The sequence below is a fragment of the Lycium barbarum genome, chromosome 8 (genome assembly GCF_019175385.1).
Source record: "Lycium barbarum isolate Lr01 chromosome 8, ASM1917538v2, whole genome shotgun sequence".
Lineage (NCBI taxonomy): Eukaryota > Viridiplantae > Streptophyta > Magnoliopsida > Solanales > Solanaceae > Lycium > Lycium barbarum.
In genome coordinates, this window is record NC_083344.1 from 99826345 (window position 1) to 99837418 (window position 11074).

The 11074-nt window shown below is 34.6% G+C and overlaps 1 protein-coding gene across 1 annotated transcript; it reads left to right on the plus strand.

The window, feature by feature from the left end:
• Positions 1 to 8528: 8528 nt before the first annotated feature.
• Positions 8529 to 10397, plus strand: LOC132608008 (uncharacterized). The gene is made up of 4 exons (XM_060322092.1): positions 8529 to 8540; positions 8878 to 9024; positions 9466 to 9765; positions 9828 to 10397. Exons 1-4 carry the CDS (start codon positions 8529 to 8531, stop codon positions 10395 to 10397), a joined length of 1029 nt encoding a protein of 342 aa, XP_060178075.1.
• Positions 10398 to 11074: the final 677 nt, after the last annotated feature.

Below are 11074 nucleotides of genomic sequence, written 5' to 3' on the forward strand. Positions count from 1 at the left end.
CAACTTTGTTGACAACAAACATGTCTTTGATTTCTTTTGGGGTAGGTTTGTAAGGGATAAGGATATTTTGGGCTAACTTCTTTTTGGATCTGTTAGCACTTCCTACGCTTTCCAAGACATCTTTAATCTCTTCTAAAGTGGGAGTCATCTCTATTTCTCCAAATCTGAACACCATTCTGTTATTGTCCCAATAACCACTAATAATCTCTAGTAGACCCAGATCCCCGGTCATATGCATCAACGAAGGTAGATGCCCTATACAACATTTTATCTCGTTCTTCTAATCATTAGCCAAACCTTCCCACCATATCACTAAACCTGGTGGTGGACCCACAACCATATCAAACTGTACATCAGGAGACATCTGCAAGATAGAACACTATTAGTTTGCCGCCCCCAGGAACAGTAATTTATTTCACACATGGCACAATAATGCTTCTAAGTAGCAAATAGTGGCATGCAGTGTCTTCAGGTTTTTACACTATCTGAACACAGTAAGGTGTCTTTCCTGTCCAATTCAGGTAGGTCTGAGATACCCAAACCGGTTTATAGTCAGCATGCGCTGTATCAGTAAGGACTTGGATTTGTTCTACGCTAATTATTCTAGAGAGGTTTTTCAAGCGAATGACACAAGTTACCCAAGCGAACAAGCTGAGGGTGGGCTCTCTAAGGCTGTGGGATGACCGCATGCCCACTCGACCTTAGAGACCTCCAAAGAATATAGCAAAAGGTTTTTCAGTGAAGGTATGACCGCAGCTTATCCCGCATCGTCACCCTTAGAAAAAATGTAAAATAAATTCCAGGAGTGGCAGAGTATGCATGCATGAATGACAGTTATATTTTGCGGAAATTCAAACACAAAAACAATTTATATCACTTAAACAATTTATATCTCACAAACACACAAATAATTGGAACACTTATGGTTAGAACCTTAAATTGTCCCCAGCAAAGTCGTCATCTGTAGCGGGTCGTATTTTTTCTGATTCGCATTTGCACTTGCCTCATTTAAAAAGAAAAGTGTCCCGGGAAAGTACGGTTGTCAATCGTACCGGGGAAAAGGAAAAATATACCTCTATGTGATGGTGCTCTAAATGACTTTATTTTTTAGAGTCGCCACCTAATTTTTAGGAAATTAGGAAAAACCAATTCGAAAAGGGTTCATTTAAAACGACTAAATTTTAAAACAAACCTAATCTAACGAAAGTATGGGTAAGCATTCTGGTGATCCCCCGGGGAAGGTGTTAGGCACCCCGGTATTAAAGATCCGTAAAATATGGCTGACCTACGGGTTCTAATAGTATGCCTTTGTAAATATGAATTGTTTATAGTGAAAAAATTATTTTAGCTTATATTCCCGCAACAAAAGAGTTTAGTCATTCATACAAAATACGTCACATTTCAAGAAACGAAAGTGGTAAGGTTTTGCCCGAAATTGGGCGTTTGGGTGTCTGACTAAAACCCTTAGGCCACTACCCGAAGGCTCTTAACCTAAGTAGGACTTTACTTAAGTCCAACCAAAATAGTTTTAAATTTTTTTTTAAAGTATAGAAAATAGTTTTTTAGAAAAATAGCTTTAGGCATACTGTTATAGTCTGTATATTAGTCGTATTTTATATTATTTATATTTTTTTTAGTCTTTTAGTTCAATATCAATCCAAGGTCATTTTGAGTCCATTTGTCCAAATTGTCCATAGGTACGGTCCCAATTTGTCTCAATGTCCATAAATTTTCAAGTCCTTTTTGTCCAAAATTATATATATATATATATATATATTAGTTTGAAAAAATGTCCATTTTCGCCCACAAGTCCATTTCTGTCTCAAAAATCAATTTTTATCCGTCAATTATTATCAAAAAACAGTTGTGTTATTTGGAAATGATTTTTAGCAACTCTAAATTTGTGACAATTAGTAAAAGGTTCCAATAAGCATATAATAACAAATAAACTATGTAAAGTAGGGAGTTGGGTTTACCAAACCCAACCGAAAAACATAAAATAATGCAATTGATTCATTCCGCTCCAATATGTTTTGCTCCAATGCTAGGCTCATCCATGGTTGAAGTTGACTCGATCTAGGAAAGTTAGTGGAGCTCGTTGAGGCCCACCAACGGGTTTGGGTGGACCAGAATGCAAATGGGTATACATGATATTAGTACATGTTCATAAAATAGACTAAATAAAAAATTAAAGGGCTATGATAATTATTACAATGTCAAAAATGAGCTACAACTTTATCGGGCCAGGCCCATAATTATTGAACTAATGGGGGAAATGGACAGTTGTACAAAAGGGACATTTCTTCAAAAATAAATCGGCTGAAGCACCAAACCAGCCCAACTGGCCCAACTATTAGAAGTGTCAAAACATGATATACTAGAAAATATACCCTCATATGGAGAGCAAAACTCTTTAAAGGGCATACCCTCCATGTACACCCAACATACACCATATACCCTTTAATATTCACTCCACATATACCACTTTTAAATACTCAAAAAGACTCAAGAAGAACTCCCAAAACCTACCCAGATTTTCCAGGCTCATAGCATTCAACTTTTCCTCAAGCAATCAAGTATGTGGGAACTTAATGTTATGGATTCTAAGCTAGCAAACTCAAACAACGAACAACAAGTAACAACTTAGTTAAAGATAAAGGAGTAGCAAGACAGTTTTTAGGCCAAGACAAATACACATGAGACTATGTTCAACACCTAATGCAGGGAAACAGTTTTGAAGTCAATTTGTCCTTTAAAATTTATGATCAGTCTAGGCTAATAGCAAAGACAACACTTAATAAAGTAAAACTTTTAAGAATTTAAAAAAAAAAAATTAGGATAGGTGTACAGTTTCCACAAATGCAGCCATAAATAGATTTTCAGTCAATCCATGCCCAATTTTAATCGAATTCAGTGATGATAACATATAGGATGGTATTCCTAAGGTTAGAATCTAAATCAATGCCAAACAGGATCATTCAGGGACAATATTCAGTTTCTTGAGACTTCAAAGAAAAGGCTGCAATTCTCAAATTGTTTTCAAGGTTCAGTTGCACATAGTCTTCTCATGTTGGATAAGGGAATTAGTTTTACAGGTCTTATGCAGTTCCAAGTAGGGGGGAATGGAGACTCACAAGCAAAGACCATACATAGCAATTGTGTTTTTAAAGAAAAAGAAAGGATGGTGATGCACAACAGATAATAGTAGCAGGACTGCACTATTCTCAAAAGTTTCTTAATCAAGCAAAGAGACCGATTCCAAATAAGGCTCAGGAAATGTAGTGTCACTGAGAATCAATACAAGGTAAGTTCAAAGAACAACCAAGCTAATCAACAAACAGAAGGGAAAATTTTCATATTTTAAAAAACTTATTGCTCACTTCCCAAGTTTCTTGCAAGCACAAGTAGCAGATTTTAGTCTTCACACTTACCATTTTCAATCTCTCGGCCTTTTAACCAAGTTTTTAGTTTTAAATATGGCAAAACAGTCTAAGGGAAGTAGAGGAAACATTTTCACAAATATCCCAGGTGAGGCATGTACACACAGTCATCACTTGGTCTCAAATCAACTTGAAGTTTCCCAAAAATCCAAAATGCAATGCACCCTTTAAAACAGTAGAAATGCATATATCTTTATGTAAAAGGTTCTTAGAAATCACTATGTGAAGTGCCAATTCTGGTCCTCAAAACAGTCTTGAGACTAAGTGTCAATATGATGAGAGGATTCTTATCTAAGTGCATAGTAAAAATGATAATTTTAGCTTTGTTTCACTCTTAGAATTTAAGCAAATAAGTCCAAACAAAGATGTTGGATCAAGCATGGTTCTAAGGAAACATATAGAATAATCAAGATAGACTTAACCACAGAGTTTTTAAGCCATTTCAAACTAGTTCTGGACAGTTTCAAATACTACATAAACAGGTCAGTAGGTTTAACAAACATTCTAGATTTCAAACAAGATTTGTTGTAATAGCTTTAGTCACTTTTTAGTTCTTCAAAATCACCTCAGCATATAGCAAGCTTGACAGATTAATAGTAGAGTCTCTAGGACACCATAAGCTTGTTCTATTTCTGGAACTTGCACAAAAGAAGCACATATACAAGTAGGAACCTATGGTAATCATAATGAGTGCATGAATACTATCCTAAGCTGGGAATGAAATTCCAAGTGTAACATGATCTAACAGTTGATAAGGAAGAAAAATGCATGTGAGACAATTCAGATTTTACAAGTGAATGGCAAAGGAGAGGGGTGCATCTCAAAAGCAAGTATCACTCTTAACCTTTTGGGCAGCCTTAGTTCTTAGTTTAGATTCCCTACACTTAGTTCATTAGGTGATCACTTAGTTCATTAGGTGATCAATATCAGGTAAAGGGAACCAAGTAGTCCATAACCAAATACAAGTACAAAAAAAATATACAGATCATAGGTGACCAAACAGCATGAATATTGCAAATAAATAACCAACATGAGACAAGACAGATGGTCTATAGGTCACAAGTAAATCAGAGGTGCAAAGGAAATTCAAGTAGGAAGAATGATAGGTTTCAAGAACTCCAAAAGGAAAAACAGAGACAAAATGGTCCATAGTGTTGTCTTACATGCAGGAGATGATTCACTTGACAAAACTTGAATCAAACAACAAACAAGGCTAAGTGACCAATCATTACAAGTAAATCAAGTGCAAGTAGGGTCAACTAGGCATGGTTTTCACTTTTAAGATTTGTTTTAATCTACAAAGTAGTCATGCCAAGCAAGGAACTGAATAGGATATGAGCAATATCAGTGTAAGACACAGATAGCAACTTATATGGACACAATAATCAAGTTGCAAACAGGACATGGATGGAGAAATGGATGAAATAACTAAGAACACTCATCTTTTTCTAGACTCATTAATCTATTTTAGTCAAGAACATAAGCCCTTCCCCTACTACCTTGAAATCAAGTGACAAAAGTAAGAAGTTGAAACAAATTTTAGAAACTCTTAGCATTAATAGGGTCCATTTGGTCTGATGGGCCACAGTTCAGTATCCTAGGGTCCAAAACAGGTTCATTTTTTAAACTTTTAATCCTCAAAGGTCGTGCATTGGCTAGTTACAGTCTCAATCCCCAAAAAACAAGCTCTGTGGAGTGCCAAATTATAAGCTGAAGCAGATAATGACATTCAGGGGAAATTACCATCTAAAATGGATCACAATAGTCTTCAAACAACACCGAAGTGAACACAGTTTGGTCTAGAAAATTGTTTTCAAGGAAAGTTTCCAGTTTTTAAGTCACACGTTAGGAAATTTTCCACAGACATCATACTAAACTGCAGAAAGTCTTAAAGCATGGAACTTAGATGGTATATGACCTTTATCCCGGACCATAAAAATGCACCAGAATCCAAAACACATAGCAGATTGTACAGGAAGTTAAATAAGTTTATATTTTATCCTTCTTTTGAATAAAAGAGAGTTAGAGTTGCTTTTCAAAGAAAACTCTACACTTTTAAAGTCATTTTCAAATTCTAACTTGTGCACATCTCAGATACGACAAAGCATAAACCCCCATGGATTGACAAGAACTCATTTTTGGCAAATACAGGCCTCAATCTTCAATCAACTACTCATAATAACTCACAGATTTCAAAACCTCTATGAGACAGACTCTAAGTTTCACTTTTATTCCTATTAAACTGTTCAAACAAGATAGCAAACCTAATCAAAGCTAATCAGTTTTTATTTTAGGATACTATAAACACTTAAGCAATCTTTCAAGACTTTAAGCTAGCCAAAGCTAGATTGTAGTGATTACTTAAGGTTATTTCCACATAAAAAGGCTATGAGTATGTCAGCCCAAATCAATCTATCAAACAGTAGACACTAAGTGTTCTATTTTTTAAATTTGACAACAGAAGAGATAACAGACCACAAACTCAAACAAAAAAAAAATCAAAAGTTGATCTTCTAAGCCATACTTTATTACAGTTTTTAGAACCAAAAGCTTCATGATTTATTTTTTGAAGGAAAGTAAGCAGTTTTTAGCGTATCAAACAAATTCATTCTCTTAAGTAGCTAACAGAGAATCATATTCAACAAACATGAGCAAAATAGAGTCTAGGGACTGAAATAAACATAGGAGTGATTCTCAAATTTCAAAATGAATATATCTTACTCAAAATCAGGCTAAATGCCCCTGTCCTTATCAAAACAATCTCAAAAAATCACCATAGCTTCAATACACCAAACTAAGAGAAGAAAACATGATCTTACAGTTTCAAGTAGGACTTATAATCAACTAGACTTATTATCATAGACATCTAACTAACTACCCCTTAAAATTTAACTTAAACCCCCATATTCAATCATTTTCCTTTATTTCTTCAAGTTAACAAGTTACAATACCTATTTAGCAAGATATTATCCAACACTTAATTTATTTTAAGACTTCGAATAGCAAAAAACAAACACAGAATCAATATTAGACACTAAGCTAAACATTCACAGCATTTCAAATAACAAACAAACTCAAGCAAAGCATTGTAAAAACTGGAAATATTAAAAGGATTAGAATAGAATTTACCTTTTATTGAGGCAACCTAAAGAACAAAATAGGATTGAGACTTCAAACTTCAAATCACCAAAATCCCTTTTGATCCTTCAAAAATCCCTTTTCTTTTAATCTTTTTTTTTTTCTTATCTCCCTAGATATAAAAACTGTTTTTCATACATATATTTTTTATATTTTTATTTTAGTCTATGCTTTGTAAATTTTGAAAAAAGACCTCCTTTTCCAATTCCTCAACTTGCTATATATAGATTTTCTCAATTAGGGAATCCTAGGATAACATGGACACCTCATCCTAAGTTTTTCCCCCAAAAATCTTTAAATTGTATCTCCTAACAGATAATTCGAATTTTTCATATAGGACAACAAAATACAACTCACTTGTACCCTAAAATCTATCCAAATAATCAAATAAAATCTGAAAAAAATTACAAAAAATAGTACAAACAGCCTATATTAACGGTGTAGTTGTACTAATTGGTACAATGGGATCCTCAACCAGTGTACCTTCACATAGGAAATTTCCCCTAGGTTTGATTTTATGGTGCTAAGGTGCATAAGATGGCCAGGGGTTCGTGACCCGGCCCATGGCAACCTTAGCCCAACCAAACCTGAGTAACATCTTAGCATTAGGGATTAATTTAGATATCAATAAACGAAAATTTGAAGGGAACTGAACCAGGAAACCATGAAAGGACATGGTTGAGGTCAAAAACCCCTCGAATAATTAATGAAAACAAGCCCAAAATCACCCAGAATCAAAGGGTACAAGCAAACCCTAACAGGTCGCCTATATCGCCTGAGGAGGAGAGAAGGTGACCGGTAGAGCAAAAATTTTTAAACCTCCCCCCCCCCCCCCCCCCCCCCGCCCCTCCGCCCCGATTTAAATCAATTAAGAACTAAATACATATATTACTAAATAAATAAGAAAATATTTGGGCTTATTAAAATTTAAAACTCGAAAATTTAAATTATTAGCTTTAAAACAAGTCTAATATTGATATAGTTCCGCAGAATATTTAAAAATGTGAAAAACTACGGTAAAAATGAGTAGTAATTCATACGTCATTTTAACTAACAATTTTTCCCAAATTAGACAGAGCAGGATACACATCCTCTTTTCAAATCAAATTTGTGAGAATAAATAGCTCATAATTTTCTTATAATTGTGAATTTTTGTGAAATTGTAATAAAATGTCAATTTTTCAATTTTCTCGGAATTTTTGAAATTCTAAAATTGAAAGGAAATATCTTTACTCCATTTTTTACTCGGAAAATTTGAAACTCAAAATTCAAAGTTTATGAGGTGAAAATTAGGTGTCAACAATGATCCCTTAGATTTTGATCATTTTCATTATGGCTTAGCGATTGCGTTTTTTTTTTTTTTTTTTTTGCTGAATATTTTAGTACAATGTCATCAGTCATCTCACATTTTGTGATATTTAGAAATTCCTTAATTAGATAGTTGTATCTTACTAGGACTAAAGAAATACTTTGAAGCACAAGTTATATGTTTTGTATGAATACTTTACCGGAAAAAAACTCGAAAAAATCGAAAATCCCGAAGTTGAAAAACCCAACTTTTATTGGTTTGATTTGATTTTAAAATTTAAATTTATTTGAAAAATCCGAACCAATTCGGTCATGTACATCCCTAGCAGGGGCATAGCGAAGTGGAGGGATGTGGATTCACTCGCAACCATGCTCACCCATAAACCATATACAGTTATATGATTTGAAACTATTTAAATATATAATATATGTTTACACCTAAGCTCATAGAATCCAATAATAACAATAATTATTGGGTGCAGTTCTACAAGTTAGATTAAAAGACGTCCTTTTAAATTAAGTAATTCTTTTTATTTATTTCTTTATTTGATTTATTCTTTCAAAATCACCAAGCTTTCTATTAATATTATATGTGAAAAGTACTAAACCTACAGATGAATTGAATCTTACTTTAAAAATATCATGGGTTCAATGGTAACAATATAAAGGTTGTAGCCCATTATTGAGAGTATCTATTTACTTGTACCAGCTTAGTTACTTGTACTTTACTGCTTACACAGGGCACTAGTTTAGTTCATTAGCTTAGATGTTAATCTAGTCAATAGCTTAGATATTTAGTTGAGAGAGGCGGTCGGTTAGTTACTGAGCATACCATACAGCTCATGACAGTTGTACACAATATACCTTGTACATATATGGCTCATTTGTAATTAGCAGAATAATCAATTCAGTTTTTCATCTTCACAAACTACTGTTCTCATTTCTCCATCGTTGTTCATCATTCCTTACTCGTTCAATGGAGTTTTTTTAGGTTTATCACACACAAATATGGTATCAGAGCGGAGGTCGATTCCCGCACATTTCTTTGCAATTTCTCAATCCAATTGAAGGTTTTGCTGTTGAAATGATCAATTTCTCAATTGCATGTGGAGTTTTTGCACAGTTCAATACGATTAGGGTATTTCTAAGAAGAGATTAAAGTTCGATTGCTTCGATCGATCACAAGTACGGTTAGATTTTCCTTTCCCAAAGTTTACTTTGCAAATCTATGTTCTTGCTTGAAACAACTTGAAAATATCAATGGCAGTTGAAAATAATAAACAAACAACATCAAATGTTAATAGTAGTGAGGCGAGTCAACTCACAGATGACTCAAATAACTTTTTCTAGATGTATTCATCTGATAACCCTGGTATGACCTTACTGTCAGTCCCTTTTGATAGAACTGGGTTTCGTTCGTAGAGGAGAAGTATTTTGCGAGCTCTATTTGTGAAAAAAAAAACTAGGATTCATAATTGGAGAATGTAAAAGACATGATGAAAGTTCACCACAATTCCGCTTATGGCAGAGGTGTGATGATATAGTCACAGCCTAGATATTGAATTCTTTGTCTAAGGAGATAGCTGATAGCGTAGAGTATGTTACTGATGCAGTTGAGTTGTGGAGAGAATTAGAAGATCAATATGATCAAACTAATGGAGCAAAATTGTATGAGATACAAAAGGAAATAAATGACTTGTCACAAGGATCACTGGATATCACCATCTACTACACTAGAATGAAGAAGTTGTGGGAAGAGTTGAGCTATCTCACAGTCAAAACTCATTGTAGCTGCCAGTGCAATTGTGGTGCAAAGGAGAACATGCATAAGGTTGAACAGGATAGGGGGTTAATTCAATTCCTCATGGGATTGAATGAGGTATATACTGTGATCAGAGGGAGTATTCTCTAATGTTGAATCCTCTACCTTCAATGGCTCAGGCATTCTTTATATTAATTCAAGAAGAGAAACAGAGAGAGTTCAGACCTCAAAATCGTATGGTGTTGGAATCTGCTTCACTACACGCTAAATCATATAGCAACAAGAGCAACAATAATCATTCAGGTCCAAGTACTTCTGGAACCAGAAACTTCAGAACAAATTATGCAGGCAACAACTATGCAGGCAATTCAAGTGGAACTAGGCCTTTTTGTGATTATTGCAAAAGGCCAGGCTATACAAGGGATAAATGTTACAAACTTCATGGATATCCAAACAACAATTCACATCCTAGCAGTTCTCATAGGAACAATAGTCACCGGAATACTAATCCCACATTTCAGCATCAGAATTACTCACAGCAACACAACAATAACCAAGCTTCTAGGTACAACAAAGGGAAAAGGATTGCAGCTAATGTTCATGGAATGTCTACAGATGTGTTGTCCCATCATAGAGAGGAACCAAGAGACCAAGAGGATGTGAGTCTTACCATGAATCATGCAAATCATGCACCAAACATCACCAAAGAACAGTATGGACAACTTATGAGTCTTCTTCAGCAGTTTTAATCTGGCAACATGATGGATAACACAAATGTTGCAGGCATAAACAATGGATCAGTCAACTTTGCAGGTATTGTAGTATGCACTTTCTCTATTGATTTTGACAAACCTTCATGTAAATGCTTTGAGACAAGAACTATCTTATGGATAATAGACTCTGGGGCATCTAATCATATGACCTTTGTTAGAAATTCCCTGTCCAATATTCAAATTTGCCCTATCCCATCCTAGTTTCCCTACCTAATGGCTACAAAGTCAAAGTCCTTGAGTTTTGGTGATATGGCTATTACTCCCAAGATCATATTACATAAAGTGCTATTCATACCATCTTTTAAGTATAATCTCATTTCTGTTCACTCTTTGTCTAGTCATCTGAAATGCATGGTATTGTTCACTGATACATTATGTTTATTATAGGCCCCTTCAATGAAGAGGCCTCAGGTGATTGGTAAGAGCAAAGATGGGCTCTACTTTCTCTGCAAAAACTGCCTGACAATGGGGAATGATCTCACTATCAACAAACCTTCTGCTTGTTGTGCTTTGCCTAGTATTGGTTTATATTCTTATAGTAAGAGTCATAGTGACAATGGTCTGAGTTAATTCCCAGTGTTGAGTCTTCTTTGCAGTCTAAACATAGCATGGAAAATGATATTGTCTATAGCATTAATTCTCATTATTCCTCT

Bases quoted from the DNA above. Each gene is read 5' to 3' on its own strand.
- LOC132608008 (XM_060322092.1), top strand. The intron at 9,025-9,465 runs GTATTTCTAAGA...TTGTCTAAGGAG, and splicing joins CACAGTTCAATACGATTAGG to ATAGCTGATAGCGTAGAGTA. The intron at 9,766-9,827 runs GTATATACTGTG...TCAATGGCTCAG, and splicing joins TCCTCATGGGATTGAATGAG to GCATTCTTTATATTAATTCA.